The sequence below is a fragment of the Chionomys nivalis genome, chromosome 8, assembly GCF_950005125.1.
Source record: "Chionomys nivalis chromosome 8, mChiNiv1.1, whole genome shotgun sequence".
NCBI lineage: Eukaryota > Metazoa > Chordata > Mammalia > Rodentia > Cricetidae > Chionomys > Chionomys nivalis.
In genome coordinates this window covers 90,372,443-90,390,384 of record NC_080093.1, presented here as the reverse complement: position 1 = coordinate 90,390,384, position 17,942 = coordinate 90,372,443, and the positions used below count along the sequence as shown (strand labels likewise).

The 17,942-nt window shown below is 38.6% G+C and overlaps 1 protein-coding gene across 1 annotated transcript; it reads right to left on the bottom strand.

Moving 5' to 3' along the window:
* Positions 1-6,227: 6,227 nt before the first annotated feature.
* Positions 6,228-13,334, bottom strand: LOC130879941 (interferon-induced very large GTPase 1-like). The gene has a single exon (XM_057778758.1). It carries the CDS (start codon positions 13,332-13,334, stop codon positions 6,228-6,230), a length of 7,107 nt encoding a protein of 2,368 aa, XP_057634741.1.
* Positions 13,335-17,942: the final 4,608 nt, after the last annotated feature.

The window sequence follows — 17,942 nt, the reverse complement described above, 5'->3', positions numbered from 1 at the left end:
CTGGACGTAGATAGAAGACCTTCGTCTTCCCGCAGGGCAGAGAATTTGGACTGCTCTTCAGTATCGAGAGGGAGGGGGAATGGTGTGGGGGGAGGAGAAGAGGAGTGAGGATAGGGGGAGGGGAGTAGGGGGAGGGGGCAATATTTGGGAGGAGGGGAGGGAAATCGGAAACGGGGAGCAGGTGGAAATTTTAATTAAAAAAGAATAAAAAATAAATAAAAAGGAAAAAAAATTCCCAAATTAAATGTCTCCAACTCCAAATCTTTCAGCATATAAGTGAGCTAATGGACTAAACAGTTAGACCTCAAATGGAGGAAAAAAAACAGTCAATGATGTTTAAAATTAATTTTTTAAAAAATCTATCTTTTCTCATTTTATATACCAATCCTATTCTCACTCTACCTTCTCCCCATCCCACCCCCCCCATTCACTCCTTCGCAAGGGTAAGGCTTTCCATGGAAAGTCATCAAAGTCTAGCACATTGCTTTGAGGCAGTACCAAGGCCCTCCCCACCATATTTAGGCTGAGGAAGGTATTCCTCCAAAGAGAATGGCTTTCAAAAATCCTGTACTAGCAATAGGGTAAATCCTGGTCTCACTGCCAGTGGCTCCACAGTCTGCCCCAGTCATACAACTGTCATCCACATTCAGAGGACATAATTTGATTATATGCTGGTTCCCTTGCTGTCAGGCTGGAGTTGGTGAGCTCCCTTAGTTCAGGTAAGCTATTTAAGAAGGTCTCCCCATCATATTCTTGACCTCTTTGCTCATATTCTCACTCCTCCTACTCCTCAAATGGTAGCTCAGTCCAGTGCTCCACGGTTGATCTTTGCATCTGCTTCCATCAGTTGCTAGATGAATATTTTATGGTGATATTTAAGGTAGTCATCAATCTAACTACAGGGCAAGGCCAATTCAGGAACACTCTCCACTATTGCTTAGGACATTATCTGTGGTCATCTTTGTGGATTTCTGGGAATTTCACTAGTGCCAGGTTTCTTGCTAGCCCCAGAATGGCTCCCATGTATATAATCTGTCTTAGTCAAATCTACTCCATTATTCTCTCCTTTTCAATTCTAATCCCCACTATTACATTTTCCTTCCAATATCATGTACTACCTTAATTAAAAAATTATGCTCTGAGTCCATTTAATTCAGCCTTTATAGGCATTGATGTAGCTATGAGGATGGGTAGCTTCTCGTAGCCCACATATTGACATTATTGTCTCTCCTGCCACAACCATCAACTGCTAATAGCTTCTCACAAGGAGATAGGACTTCATGAGTCCAAGACCAAACCCTGATCCATGCTGGGAGTTTGGCTGGCTTGATATTATCCAGGGTTGCACATGTAGTCCCAGCCATTTCAACTTCAGGTGTGCACTATTAAAGCTACCAAATACTGTACACTGAAGACAACTTCTTTTCTTATTCTTATACAATCCCTGTGCCTTCTTATGCAATCAATGTTCCTGAGTTTTATGGGTTGGAAGTGAAATATAGAGATCACATTTAGAAATGAACACTCCACAGTCTTTTATTGAATATATGCTGACTGGGTCTTCGTCTCTAAATTAATCTCCATTAATTAGAATCTGCTCAACTGAGAATTGAGAGATGAGTTAATAATATGTTAGTATAAAAATAAGTAGTCAGTATAAAGATAAGTTTATTACTGTGTCTATTAAGCAGAACAATAATATTAGTCCTCTCTTATGACTGATGACCAAACAGTAGCCAAAATAAACTTAGGGAAGAAACAATTTATTTGGCTTATAATTCCCAATAACATTCCATCACTGAGTGAACTGAGGAATTTTCCCCTAATTCACAATGTTGGGGTATGAACTCTATATTGTAGAGTGGATATTAAGTTCAATCAAAATAAAATAGTTGGTTACTACCAAAAAATTGGTGTTGCCATTGAATTAGTCACCATATATTGCCAAGTTAGATTTTATTATAACTCAAAGAGTTCATAGCTGAGTAAGACTGTTTCATTTCTGTTCAACTATAAATGCACAGAATGTTCTATTGCTGTAAAAGCTAGCCAATAGAGACTATGCTTTCAAGTCAGTACCTGCTTGACTTTGCCATGTAATTATGACTCAGGTGTATATCTTCGCCCACTTCACATATGACAGAGGGTTATTGTGTAGAATATATAAAACACTAAAAGACTGAAGACCAAGATTTCAACCTCATTACAGAATGGGGTATAGAACTAAATTCAAATAATCATAATATATAGTCTATAATGTTCAATGTCCTTAACCCTCAGGGAAATGCAAAATAAAACTACTTTGGATTTCCTTGTAAGACAGTCAGAACGTCCAAGGTCAAAAATACAAATCACAAGAAATGCTGGTGAATATTTGGGGGAAAGGAACCACTTCTTCATTGTGGGATGGAGTGCAAACTATTACAGCCTCTATGGGAACCACTGTAAGCTTCCTTATAAAGAGAAAAATAGAAGTACCCATGTGCCCAAGTTGTTGGTATATCTGAGACATGAGACATTTACTAAGGGGAGTGCAGATAATAGAATAAGCATAAGAATTCTATGTTGCAGGGAGCAAAGTTGGAGATCTAGAGTCATCAAAGTCCTTGGAGACTAAAGCATATGCCAGACACAGAGCTCCAGGATTTGGTATTTTCCCTGATGGATTTCTATGTTGCTTTGCTTTACTCTTTCCTCACTATATCTCCATCCCTACATTTCAAAATGGGAATGTATATTCTCTACTCTTTGGGGGAAGATGTAATTCTTTTTTAAATTTCTGTTTACTTTAATTATTGTTCAGGTGGTCTCAGTGAAGGGTTAGCTTTAGTCTGAGAACTGACTTTGGATTTTAGAGTTTTGATTAATATTTACACATTAAACACTTAGGGGATTTTTGATGTTGTACTCAATGCATTTTTCATTGTGGTATGATCATAAACCTAAGAGTATCAGGAGTAAAATATTGTGATTTGAATAAAAAATGACCCAAAGTGTATATATTTTAACATTTGGTCCCCAGTTGATGCTACTTTTGGGGAGAGATGTGGAAATTATAGGACTCAAGTCATTCCTTCTAGAGCTATGTAGTTTTGCTGTAGGAAGTATAAAATAAGATCCAGGCTTGAGAGTTTGTAGCCCCATTGACTTAGAGTCCACACTCTGTTTTCTAATTCAGCTTCTCATTCATTATTTTTTCTCTTCTTCTGCACTATAATGGATGCTTAGACTTTTGGAACCTTGGCCAAAACTAATTTTTTTTGCCAGTTGCTTTGGGTGATAGTTTTATCACAAGGATGGAAAATTAGGTAACAATATACAATGCTGATTAAAATACCTGACAAAGTCAATTGAAAGAAGAGTTCCAGCTCATGGTTTGACTTCGGAGCAGGGAAATTACAGAAGCAGGAGCTAGATCCAGGTGATCTCATTACATTTCCAGTCAGTGAAGGGAGAGCATTAAATGCCCTGTGCTCAGGTCACTTTATCCTTTTTCTGCAGTCTCAGACTTCAGCCCAGAAAATAGGGCTTACCAGTTAGGGAAGGTCCTCCCAGATCCAGAAATCTAATCACTACCATCTCTCAAGGCATAGATTAATATAATCTGAAAAAAACTTTTACTGGTATGTTCCTGCAGTCTTGTCTCCTAGGTAACTCTAGGTACTGTCAAACTGACAACCAGTATTAAGCATTATAGCCATATTAAACAGGACCACCATAATGTAATTTCAGAAATAATTGCTTCTCAGACCTAAATACAACACCAGGCTTCTATTTTGGTTTACTATTTTAATTTTATTGTAAAAAATTAATTTCTATATTCTGATATTATTTTCCACCCATTTCCAATCATTCTAAGTCCTCTGTATCTCCCAACACAAACAACTTGACTATTTCCCCTCATTTTTCAAACAAAATCACAAATAAAAACATTAGAAACAAACTACATAAGACGCTTAGCAATAGTGGAAAGGGTGCTTGAACTGGTCTTCCCCTGAAATCAGATTGGTTACCACCCTATTCCCACCATAGAACCTACATCCAGTAACTGATGGAATCAGATGCAGTGATTCACAGTCAAGCACTGGACTGATCTTCTGGAGTCAGTTGAAGAGAGGGAGGAGGAACCATATGAGCAAGGGGTAGGGATCAATATCATCATGGGGAAAACGACAGAGATGGCCAACTTGAGCTAGTGGCAACTCACAGACTCTGGACTGAAACCTGGGGAACATTCATGGGACCAAACTACACCCTCTGAATGAGGGTGACGACTGTGTGACTTGATCTTTTTGGGGTGGGGGTATGGCAGTGGGACCAGGACTTATCCTGTGATCATGAACCGACTTTTTGGAGCCCGTTCATCACCTATGTTGGGAATACCTGACCCAGCCTGATTCAGGGGCTTGGCCCTGCCTCAACTTGGTATCCCAGACTTTGTTGACTCCCCAAGGGAGGCCTTAACCACCCTCTGAGGAGTAGTAGATAGTTGTGGGATGGGGAAAGTGGGAGAATGGAGAAGGTAAGGAAGAGGGAACTGGGGTTGGAATGTAATATGAAAAATATGTTTGAGATAAAAAATAAAATTATAAAAAGAAATAAACTACAATAATATCCTTCACCCAAACAAAATAAAAAAATCCACAAAAAAATGAAATTTAAAGTTAACAAGAAAGAAAAAATAGCAGCAACAACAAAAAATTCTAGTAAGACAAAAAGAAAATCCCCAAAGATAGCCAACTGATACAAAAATTCCAGAAAAAATACCATTGAGTTTGTTTTTTGTTAGTCAAACACTCCTGTGCATGGGACATGCCCTGCAGTGTAGATAATATACCTATGGTATTTCATTGGATGAAACTGATTTTTCCTTTTCAGTGTTTATCAATTGCAGACAACTTCTTATTTCTCGGTGGGACCCTGTGTTCACTTCTCCCTTTCAGTGCTGCAATAGTGCCTGGCTTGACTCTATTAAGACGTTTTGTGCACTGCCACAGTCTCTGTAAGTTTGTATGCACATCAGTCCTGTTATGTTTGCTCGATACTGTTTTCTTGGAGTTGTACATGACCTCTCACACTTCCAAACTTTCAGCCTCCTCTACTGTAAAGCTACCTGGGACATGAGGATGATTTGATGAAGACGTTCCATTTAGGAGTGAGTGCTCCAAAGTCTCTCACTCTCTGTATGTTTTCTAACAGTGGGTTTCAGTGTTAATTCCCATTGACTATAAGAAGAAATTTCTCTGATGTGTGTTGATCAATGTACTGATTTATTGATATAACAATCATTTTAATGTTTTTTATTCCTTTAGCAGAATAATAGTAATAGGTTTCCACTAGGTATGAGATCTGTCTAATCTGAGGTTCTTGGCTACTTAAGCAGTGTACATATAGGTTCCATCTTATGGGGTAGGCCATAAATCAAATCAGAAAGTGTTCAGTAAATCCCACAATATTTGTGCCAGTATTGAACAAGTTTATCTTGCAGGCAGGAAATTGTTGTAGGTTTTGGGGTTTGTAGTTGGGCAATGCTGTTTTTAAATACCAATATTTTTGATTTGTTCTTTCTTTTTATAAAATGAACAGAAAAATTCCAAGACAGAAAGTATGAAAAGAGTAAAACCATGGTCATAAAAATAGTTCTTGTTTATCTTTCCTTTATTGGATTGGTAATGATGACTGACATCATGGGTTTGTCCTGATCAAACCTGCTTTACTATTTTGCAGAACAGAAGCTTCTTAATTTGCTCTGCTTTGGGATCCTCGTATCTCAAGGAAGATTGTTACACTGAAGTCAAAAAAGTTTTCTTATTATTTGAGAGAGGGGAAAATCAACTTAAAGGCTTTTCCTCAGACAAGTATCTTGACTGCATTTCCCATCAGTGTATCTAAAGATCTGTGGCAGCCTGAAAGGCTAGAATATTTGTCTAATAAAATAACTTCCCATGAGTACACTATATGTTTAAAGAAACATTAAGAATATAAACTATGAAATAGACTATTGATAGGATATTGGTCTATTCACATATTCATATATATAGTACATTATATTTCAAGCAGGAATAATAACCACAGTGCAAAAATCTTCTTAGAAAATCTTCTCATATGGAAATAGTAATTGTTAATGGTTACTTTTTTCATTTACAAGGTAGAATATTGAATGTAGGTCCTAAATCGATATTAGGGTCCCTTGGTTAATTTGAAATTTCTGTGGAGCGACTAGTTTTCTATTTGTGACTTTTTAAATCATCGAGTACTTCTTGCTTTGTGATTATGAACCACGAACCTGGTATTGTTCCTTTTTCATTAAACTTTTTGCCATATTTGTTTTCTAGCTCTGTTTTAAAGTGGCAGACAAACCATTTCCAGTATGGCTGGATAGATGAGTCTGGAATGATGCGCCACCTGGCGTAGTTATCTCCTGCTTCTCGATATCTTTTGTATGAATATCGCATGTCATTTACAAAAAAAGGATAATCACTTGCTACTAAACTAGTACAGAATTCAATGACAAAGTCCTCTGTTTTGTTCCATTTAGCTCCACGTACAGCCTGAGGACGGTGGAGTGACACACTGTGGTCTCCTTCGTGTTCGGGAATGGTGTTGGTACAAACTGCTTTACAGAAAGGACACTGCTTCCAGCAGCCACAGAGCTGGTCAGAGAGAATTTTCTCAATGTCAGGAACCACTTCATCTATGGGCTTACTTGAGCAGTCCTCTTCGACTTTCTTCAGTGCAGGATCCAGAGCTGCACTCATGGATTCTTTGAGAAACTCAGTATCATTTATCTCCAGGTGCTCTATGCTTATCAGGTCTCTTCTTGGAAAGATCAGGTTGCTCCCTAGGTGATCACAGAACAAATCCAACCAGCGAGATGCAGTGCTGCTTTCATCTTTAGTTACTTCTGTGGCATTTTGAACAGCAGAGAGGATGGAATTTTTGATGTCTTCTAAACTTGTTCTTAAAAAAGTCTTTAATTTTTCACCTTCTTTTTCTGAACAGTACCTTACAATGTGGTCTCTAATGTATTCCCTAAAAAATTTTTCTGGATGATGAATGTAATCCCAATACTTCTCAAAATTTTCTTCTTCTGCCAGAGAAATGAGAATGTGTTTCTCCAGGTTAGACCTGTTTCCATTGAATGCAGGGCAGGTGGATTTCATGTCCCTAGATACTTTACGAACCATTTCCCCCCATATGGTGGAAGAAACAGCAGGAGTGAGCTTATGCCAAAGGAAGTCAACAAAGGATGTGATGGAGGCTGTACCTTGGCAGCGCATCTTAAAACTCATGAAGAAATCATCTTTCTTTTTCTTCATATAGTTCACAGGATCATTTGCAATCTTGAATGCCTCATGCATTTCCTTGAAAATCTTTGATGCCTTCTGGAATAAGCACAAGGATAAGTCGATTGCATAGTCTCTGGTAAACGTGTATTCTTCCTCGGGGGGCACAGATTTCATTTCATTTTCTATTATCCTCAAGATTTCATGAAAATCATTCTGACTGTAACCACACTGTTGCTTCGAAATGTTTTTAATTGTTTCATCAACTCTTAAATCAATATTATGAGTAACATTTTTAATGGATTCTTTATGAAAGGTTTCTAAATTCGTGGGGATTAAACCATGTTGTTTTTTCATTTGGATATGTTTGTCATAGTTGATTTCAAACATCTCTCCAGAGTCCCTTTTTAGTTTTTCTATAATATTTTTCTCTTTCTTGAAATGCTCCAAAAGGATATTTTCAGAATCCAAATCAATGTTAGGATCTGTAACAAGAGGAACATTTGGAGTCACATTGGAGATCCAATTTGTCCAAAGTTGATTGAATTTCTCATGTAACTCTTCATCACTGAATTCTTTACCCTTCACACTTAAAGCCAACTCTCGGCTCCTCTCTAACAATTCATTTTCATATTGTGACACTTGGTTATCTAGTCTTTCTTGACTTTGTTTAAGACTGAGAAGCTCATTGCCTTTCTTTCTGGTGTCTGAAATAAGTAATTCGTTAAGCATTTGCAGCTTCTGCTCAAAATAAGCTTTCCATTGGACCAATGTTTCACTATCTGGGTCTTCTTCAAAATACTTGTCAAATTCTTTCTTGATGGTTTCATATTTTCTGTGAAGTGGACCCTCTAGTGTATTGGTTGTGATTGTCTTTATTTTTGAATTCTGAATCTGATTGTTCAACTGGTTTTGTAATTCCAGCACATGGCTCCTCAACTCCCAGGTCCACTGATTATATATAGTTTCCAGTTTGCTCATGGCTATGACTTCCTTGGTGTTTCTGAAATTGAAAATGAAATTCTCACTGACCAAGGCTTTCCACAAATCTTGAACTCGGAATTTTACATCCGAGATTTTCATGATGCTTCTTCTGGATTCCTGCTGGGCAGTCTGAAGAATTACACTCTTCAATTCCTGGACATTGTAGCTATAATAAGGATTGGGAGAGGCCATTGGGGGATTGCCATCCCAGAGGTGAGCAAAGTAGTAGACATGATTCTTAACATTAAATTTTATTACATCACTGAAGCGGGTTATGTCTGCACACTCTTCCACTTCAGCAGCTAATGCTGTCATTTCATCCAGTCTCTGCTCCAGCCTCCTTCGTCCTTCCACAGTTTGGTCTTTAGCTGTAACTTCTCCCACATTCTGATGGACAAAAATGCAACTTGGGGAGATTTTCACTTGTTTCATTCTGAGAAAAGCCTGGACAACTATTTGTAGGACATCCTGCATCTCTGCTGGATTCTCCCCAAAAATATTGATCAGAGTCAAGTTTCCAAGACCAGTAACGAATGTTGCCATCTCATTGTCCCAGTTCTGGGATTTGTTTTTGAGTTCTGGAGCCCGAAGTCCTTCTGTGTCTACAACGAGCACAAAATCAATGCCAAGGTCATCGGTGAATGTCTCTTCCACCTTCAGGAGCTGCATGTAGGCCCCCTTGGTACACCTGCCTGCACTGGCTGTGAACTGCAGCCCAAAAAGTGCATTTAGTAGGGTGGACTTCCCTGAGCTCTGCAGTCCAAGGATAGAGAGAACAAACAACCTTTTGTCTCCAAGCGTCTCTGAGAGCTTGTCAAAAACAGCTGCCACCCACTTTAGAGGCACATATGAAGCATCCCCATCCATCAGCTCAATGGGAAGACCAGCTACCATCAGGTCTGCAGCAATCTGGGGGAGGCAGAGAGAAAGGCCATCTCTAAGGGAGGAAGTGTCTTCCAGAGCTTCATAGATCTGGGCAACTTCTCGAAGTAGGTGCTCAATGCCAAATGTACAGTCATAAATCTCCATGGTGATAGCTTCTATCTGATTCTGCTGGTCAATGAAGAAGTTGCTTTCATGCTTTCTATGTCCTTCTGTTTGTTCCAATGACCACAAAGACCTTTGTTTCTCCTGTAATTTTTCTAAATGTTCTTTAGTTAAGTTATATAAAAGCAGACTCAACCAGGTCAAGATGTACTCTTTGGAAGGAGTTTCTGCATTTTCTTGAAGAGTTTTAAGGAAAGAACACATTACATCATTGAGAGGAAAGGCTTTTTCTAATTGTTGAAGGCGGATTTTTTGTTTCTCTCCCTCAATATCACTTTTATGTTGTTCAATACTCCGATTTCCTTTTTCTGTCAGATGATAGAGTTCTTTGTCCTTCTTACACCAAATGTGCCAGAGTTTTCCCTGAAGTGGTAGTAAGTTTTCTTTTATCTTTGACAATGTGTGTTTTGCTAGTAGGGCCATTATAATCTCAGCCTTTTCTTTAGCTTTCTTGCAGTCTTTCTGGTCCTCATCAACCAGGAATCCTTGTTTTCGAGCTATCTGTGAACAATCTTCTAAGCTCAAAGAAGTATTAGAGTGTTTTAATAAATGTTTTATGGCATTTGTGAGTTCTTCTGTTAATTCTGCCTCATTTCTATCCCTGATGCCAATTCTAACTCTTCTACCAGAATTATTAACCAAGACATGTTTTTTATCATCCAACAAGCACAATAGAGGTATTGAAGACTGACTCAAGTGTCTGACAATATCCTGGTTTTCTTTATTGCCATCAGAAGATGACATGAGGACCACAATGACAGACGAGATATCCTTCAGGAAGCTGAGTTGTTGCCTATGGTCCTTGGCATCTCCATGAAGATTGGTGAAGGCCATACACTTATCAAATGTGTCCTCACCTTGACCCCCAGGACAGAACCAGGAGATCTCCACCACTCCTTCCATCAGGAGACAATATTTACTACTTCCTCTGCAGTGCCTGTGAAAAAACACATCGTGTTTACGTTTATGGAGGAGAGAGTTCATGGTCTGAGATTTGGAAGCAGAGAAGCCATTTCCAACTCTAATGAAGGACACTATGGGGGTAGAGACACAGCACATCTGCTGATTCCTGTGACTGTAGCTCTTGTCCTGTGGTGATTTACTTGACTCTTGCCAACTTCTCCTGATTTGTCTGAGAGACCAGAGAGAGAATTCCAACTGAGAAGTCTTGGGATTTGGCACCACAAGGGGAAGTGCAAACTGACAAATGGAAAGTTTGGACAAAATGTATTGCCTGGCAAGATCATCTGCACAGTGAAAAATGGCCATCTGGATGTCCATTGGGTGAATGCGTGGCTGGGACTCTGTGTCTAGAGGATCAGTAGATTCATCTCTGTCATCAGACAAGTCTTCGAATGGATCAAAAGTATCAGTTTCCTCATAACAGGGACCTACTAAATTTTCAGGTTCATCATTTTCAGCCTTTTTGAGAATCAGATGTCTGAACCCACAGTCTAGCATCAGTAACTTTTGTAGGAAATAGAAGGGAAGTCCCTGTTCAGATGCTGGTTGGGAGTTGTGTACAGAAGTCTTGCAGATCAGATGGAAGTCAGCTTTGCTCATCATTTTTGGGTAGTGATGTTCTAGGCCTAAACGTTGTAGTAAGCCTAAGAAAGGTCCTGTGTCTGTCATTTCCTCTTTGCTGTTTTCATCATGTTGCTTGTTACAAGTCTCTTTGTTTTCATGGTTGAGCCACTGCAATTGTTCTTTCACCTCATCCATCCTCAAAGGAGAGATGTCGTGTTTACAATTCCCATCAGTGTGTAATCTCATGTCAGTCTCCTGATTCTCGGAATCATGACCTGTTCCAGATTTTGTGAGGACATTTGGAACTTTTGGAGACAACAGCTGTTCTATATGCTGCCTTATTAATGCTAAGCATTCTGTTTTCTCTTCTAGAGAAATGGCTGTGTTTCCAACTGTGCTTGTCAGAGTTTTGAGCACTAGGAATGCCTGTGCCCCATCTGGGTAGATAGTTTTGAGCTCCTGATACACATGTAGGGCATTTTGTATTTCATCCAGGAGGAAGTTTAACTCAGCACATCCCAGGAAAGCCTGGAAAACATGGCTTTCCAGCACATTGCCTGAACCAGCTGCAATAGAGATTAGTAGCAACTGCAGGTCAGGCTGCTCTGCTTCTCTAAGGTAGTTCAAGAAGGTACCAAATGCTGTGGTGACTTTATATGTGGCTTTTCTTTGAGCTTCTTCCACTGTTTGTAGAGATTTCTTTTTAATACTCCCTTCTAGGTTTTTTTGGATTTCCTTTAATATCTGAAGAAATTCAGAAAACGAGGTGATTTTTTCTTGTTCTCCCTCTGATTCTAACTGGTGTATCCACTCCATGCTAGATGGGGCCTTCAGAAAGTTTGTCAATTTGTACACACAACCATCTATCACTTTCCTAAGTTTCTCATCACCATCATAACCTGCATGGAATTTAATATTCTTTTGTAAAAGTCTAGTTTCCTGGATTATACTGAAGAATTCTTCATCCCGAATCTGAGTAGGAAGGCCAGTCAGCACAGCATAGTTTTCTTTTAGGCATTTAGCCACCTGAAAAGGGTCCTTAAAATCACTTTTGTGACTTCTGAGGATGATGCTCCAAACAGGCACCAGCCTAATTCCCTTATCAATAACAGACCATGTTTTGTTGTTGGCAAGTAGACCAGCTGTCCACTGGAAAATTCCATTTGCTTCTGATGGTCCACCTATCTTGAACACAGATAATTGGACGTTTAATTGGAGCTGATGATTAGGTGTATTCTGGTATGATCTTACATTATGTGATTCTGACATTTTCATCCTTGCCTCAACTTCACCTTCAAAGCCACGGGAGCTCTCTGTTATGTAACAATCTAAAGCCTCTGCTGTCCACTGCTTCACAAAATCTAGCTGATCACTTTGGAAACCCTCTGAAATGGCCTTCCAGCAGTAAATTCCCCCAAGATGCAGAGGGCCTTGATTAGCATGAGAACCAAATCTGTTGAAAAAGTTTTCAGTACTGTTTCTCAGTAGTAGGAATCTGTCTGCTCCATTAGTGTATTCCAGTTGTTCCTCAATGCTTTTCAGTTCCTTGAGAGCAGCCTGGGAGAGCTGGAGCTGATCAATTCGAAAGTGGAAGGAAGCTAGTGGCACGTACCTGTACTTGACTGAAGAGAAATAAGAGTGCTCTGAATTTGACTGCTGTGTGTCCTTAGATTCGGATTGTTTGCTTTGATCTTTACCACATTCTTGACTAAATCCCAAGTGTTCACCCTTGGCTGATGTCATGATTCTAAATCCCAGCTTCTCCACTGTTTCGGTGAACAGAGATTCTGCGTGAGAAGACATAAATTCTTTTGTTTTCATCATTTTTTCTTGCTCAGGTGCAAAGAGAAAGAATTCCTTGGGGACCCTGAGTAGCTCTTCCTTCTTTGCTAATTGGTCCTTTCCCTTGCTTGTCTCATAAATTCCCTGCAGAGCCAGCCCTCCAGATGCCCATTCTACCAGATCTCTATCTGGGAGGTTTCCACTGTAGGAAAGATTTTGTTCCATGTGGTTGAGATGTCTTTCCATTGTTTCAGTGACATCTTTTAGGGGTACTTCTGGCCTTGGCCAGCACTCTTCAGGGATCTCCATTGCTTGTCTCAGCTCTGTTTCTTTTTGCTTAACTTCTTCGTCTTCTCTATGCTTCCCTTCTGACTGTAAGGCCCTCAGTTCCTGCAGTGCCTGTTCTGCCTGCTGCTGTCTGCTCTCTATCATCTCCCCTGGAGTCTCCTGGAACTCTGCAACACTGTTTGGCTGTGAGATATTAAACAGCTTCTCCAGCGCCTTTTCTTCCCATGCGTGCTGTGTCTGGGACTTCAACTTCTGGAGGTCTTTTTCTTCTAAGTATAGTAAGTCCATGGCACAGGTCACACCCAGGTCTTCCCGAAGCTTATGCAACCAGGAGTCAACAGACAACCCCACTTCTGTCAGCATCTCCTGGAGATCTAGCTGCTTTCTGCTTCTTGACTGAACATGCTTTGTTGTAGCCATGGCTCTGTGAAGAACAGATACCAATTTAGTCTGTGTCCAAATGTAAGACATCTGATTCATATGACCCAAATTTAAGTGTTTTAGAGGCTAGTCTTGAAGGCTTCTCATGTTTTCTTCTAATTGTCTAATTTATGTCTATTTAAAACTTTATCCTGTCATTTTCTGTTTACTGTAAATAATTTATATGTCTAGCTGCCATTAAGAGGTTCAATCTAATAGACCGGCTTCAAGTATTTATTTCCTTCTACATTGACTCAAGCCAGAACCACTAATGGTTAAATTTGAAAACATTATTAGGTGACAAGCAACATTTTATTTGACAAAAAAGTAATTTCCTTATGCTGATTAAGATTTCTGTGTTTGTTTCTATAGAAACTATGTTGACTGTTCCAATTTATATTTTCCTAAATACAAATCAAATTATGTAATATTATGTTGGTCTCTAATCATTATAAATGAATTTCTGTTTTATGCTTGCCACTAGCTTCTAACATTTCCTCTTGCCCTAGGATATTGTTTTAGAATATTTCTATTGATGTGATAAAGCACCATGATCAAGACAACTTAGAAAACATGTCTAATTTGGGGCTTGTGAGGTAACATGGTTAGAGTCTATCACCATCATGGCCAAAAGGATGATAGTAGTCAGAAAGGCATGGTTTTGGAACAGTAGATGAGAGCTCCTGTCTTTGATCCTACTGCATGTACTGACTTTGTGGGAGTAGATGCTCACCTTCCTAGACCTGGATGAAGTGGGAAGGATCTTGGACTCCCCCCAGGGCAGGGAACCCTGACTGCTCTTTGGTCTGGAGAGGGAGGGGAAAAGGGAGTGGGGGAGGGGGACGGAAATGGGAGGAGGGGAGGAGATGGAAATTTTTAATTAAATAAAAAAAAAGAAATTCCAAAAAAAAAAAGAGAGAGAGAGAGGGATAGGGAATAAAAATGGCTGGGGTTTTTTGAAATGTCAAATCTCATACCTAGTGACAAACCTTCTCCAACAAGTCCACAATTGTCAATTCTTCTCAAGAATTTCCACTGCTGTGGAACAAACATTCAAATATGAGTCTATGGGTATCATTTTCATTCAAACCACTGTATTCTTCTTTCAGCCCCGTAAATGTATAACGCAAAATGTATTTCATCTAATTTCAAATGGTCTCATCATTTTTTTTTTTTGGTTTTTTTTTTTTTTTTTTGAGACAGGGTTTCTCTGTGGCTTTGGAGCCTGTCCTGGAACTAGCTCTGTAGACCAGACTGGTCTCGAACTCACAGAGATCCGCCTGCCTCTGCCTCCCGAGTGCTGGGATTAAAGGCGTGTGCCACCATCGACTGGCTAGGTCTCATCATTTTTAATTCTCAACACTGTTTAAAAATCCAAGTTCAAAAGACTCTTCTGAGACTAAAGACAATTTCTGAATTGTAACTGCAAAAATCACAAAACAAAACACATGCTTTCAACTTTTAAGGGCAAAGGATTTAAATACCATACCATTCTGTTAATTGCACCCCAAAATACAATTAAATTTAGTATAAGGTGTTGTACATGGCCATTATTTCACCAGATGTCAAAAAGGGAGGCTCAGTCTGTGGACTTTTCCAATGGGGTTTCTTTGAGTTAATTCGATGCTGTCTCTGTGATTTCAAGTCTCCCTCCTACTTCACAACGCATCTATGTTTTCCTCATCTCTTCAGCTAGAATTACTGTTTTGAAGTATAATGAGAATCTTTTACTTTTATAGGAGCCATAATTTCACAAGTTCCTTCATTAAATATGGAATATACAGTGAATGCTATCTTGTTTCTTTATTCTCCAAAAGTTACTGGAATTGAAGGGTGAGTTTTAATTTTTTTTTTACTTGGCTTATGGATTAATTCTGGCTGTTTATGTCATGAGTACTTCACTCCCAGAGTCCTGCTATAGATCATAATTTTATCTTGAATATGGAAACTCATGTTTGAGCTACTTTGATTTCTAGGAATAGAAATAAGACACCAACTCTACAATATAGTCAAGTTTAAACATTCTAAATACTTCAACTAAAATATATGGATATTTTCTAAAATGCAAATAACAATTTCAGAAATTCAGATTCCAGTGCTTCTAGAAAAACAGGAAGCATAAAAATTCCATATAACAACAATAACAACAACAAAAATTTCTCATTCTATAGACATACTAAAAATGATCAGACTGGATTAATGCAATGAGAGTTGATTGGATGAAAGCTGAGATAAATAGTTTAAAAATAATTATAAAAATGTGCAATGAAATTGCAGATGACATAAATATACTGATTGAATTTTGAAAAATAGAAGCAGATAATTGAAAGAAAGATATCAATGCAGGACATGAAAGAAGATTTTAATGAGAAAAGGAGAGTAAAAAATTAAAATATTAAAATGGAAATAGCCAATAATTTATTAAAAACTTTATTGGGACAAGAAAACCCACAAGATCAACCAACCTGGGCTTATAGCTGCTCACAGAGACTGAACCACCAAACAGAGCCCACAGGGACTGACCTAGGCCCTCTGCACATATGCTAGAGTTGGTAGCTTGGTTTTCCTGTGGGACCCTAACAGAAGAAGCTGTCTCTGACTCTGTTGCCTCCTTTTGAGATCCTTTTCTCTACTGGATTGCCTCATCCCACCATAATAGGAGGGGTGGTACATAGACTTGCTGCAATTTCATATGCCATGGCTGGCTGAAATCCCTGGGGTGGCCTGCTGATTTCTGGAGAGAAACTGAGGGGGCGTTTATTAGGGAGAGAGGAAAAGTCCAGGAGGGACTGAGAGAAGAAGACAGGAGAGGAAACTATGAACAGGGTGTAAAAACAAATTAATTAATATATCGAAAGCCACAGTATTGGACAGTAAATGTACTGCTCCAGATTAATAAAGGAAGACCCACAAGTGTACAACTTATGAGGCACCCTTTTTTGCAGAGGCTGTGAGAAGACTTGACTTTTGGATAAATCGCTGTCAATTCTGTTAAATCTTGTGAAATCATGGTGTTTCTCCCTTCAAAATGTGATTCATTTCCAAAACACTGAACAGTGTAACTTCTCCTTCAGGGGCAATGCAATGTCTTTTCCGTTTTCCCGCACCCTGAGACCTTAAAGCTGCAATATTCACTCTTCATTCTACCAGTCAAATTTACATAGATTCAATTCCACAAAATTATTTGCCAACAGACCATATAGAAATTTTTATAGAAGATAGGCACTGAGCAGGAAGGCAGCATGTCCTGCCCTTATCAGACAGACAGGTCTGGGTGTGGGTGAAGTCCGGGTTCAGGGATTTTTAGTAACTTTATCAAATGGTTTGTAATGTCAGATATTTCCCCTTGGATGATGGCTCTTTCCTGGGTGATGTCACCTGTTTCAGAGTACTACTTTGTCAGCTTTTACTTGCCCTTTTTGTGACCTTGCTATGCATATTATCATTGTCTTTGTCTATGGAATTTGACAACTATGTAAAAACTAGAAACCTCATGGAGACACCCCTTGTTCTTCTTCTCCCTGCTTCTTCACACAAAGGAATACAAAGCATGAAGTTGTAACATACAGGAGTTGATTTATTATGTTTACCCTCAGATCCAATCATTCAGGTTTTGCCTGCCATCGTGAATCTTTCTGGACCCTGAGAAGTTTAATGGGATTAACTCCAAAATAAACCTTGATATTAATATAAAATATTCAGTGGGAAACCAAATGAGTGAATGAATGCCAAGATAGAATAACAAAGCTTGTACACAAGATAGGTTTGAAAGGTTGGAGCATAACTCAACATATTACAGGGCACCTCTGACAAACATATATGCAACACTATATCAATGAGGAAAAATTAATAGTACTTACTTTAAAATCAGGGTTGAGACAAGGAAGTCCATTTTCTGACCTCTTAATCATACAGTCCTTAAGGTCCTAGGTAGATTAACTAGGCATCAGAAATAAATAAAGGTGAACAAATAAGGAAGGAAAAAAAACCCAAGTATCATCATCTGAGGATGATGTGATCCTATACATTAGATACTCTAAAGCCTGCATCATAAAACTGTTATAATTGACAAACACTTTCATCACACTATTAGTATACAATATAAATGTTAAAAGTATCATCAACTTTCCAAGTACTAATAATGAACTAGAAAAAATTACTAAAAACTATTTCATTCAAAATAAATTAATGAATGAATAATAAAAATATGGAATAAAACTGTTTTACTGGCATTGGGACCCAACTTCTCACACTGGGTCATTTTAATACATGCGAAATCTTGATATGTGATGTTTTGTTGATATTCATTGGAGACTTTCCATTTCCCAAACAGAAATGGAGGAGGATTGGAGTGGGACTGCAAAGAGAGGGGGGAGGAAGGAGGGGATAGGAGAAGAAGAGGGAAGGGAAACTATAGCTGGGTTGTAAAATGAATAAATAAATTAACAAAACCAAAAATGTAGAATATATATACTTTATGGTTTATTCTGTCAAAATAATTAAATTGTTTGCTGGAAAATGAATGAAGAAAGAAATTATCATATTAAATAAAATATACCAGGCTATGAAAATGCAACTTTTGATTCCTTTAATGGAGTTTTTATGTTA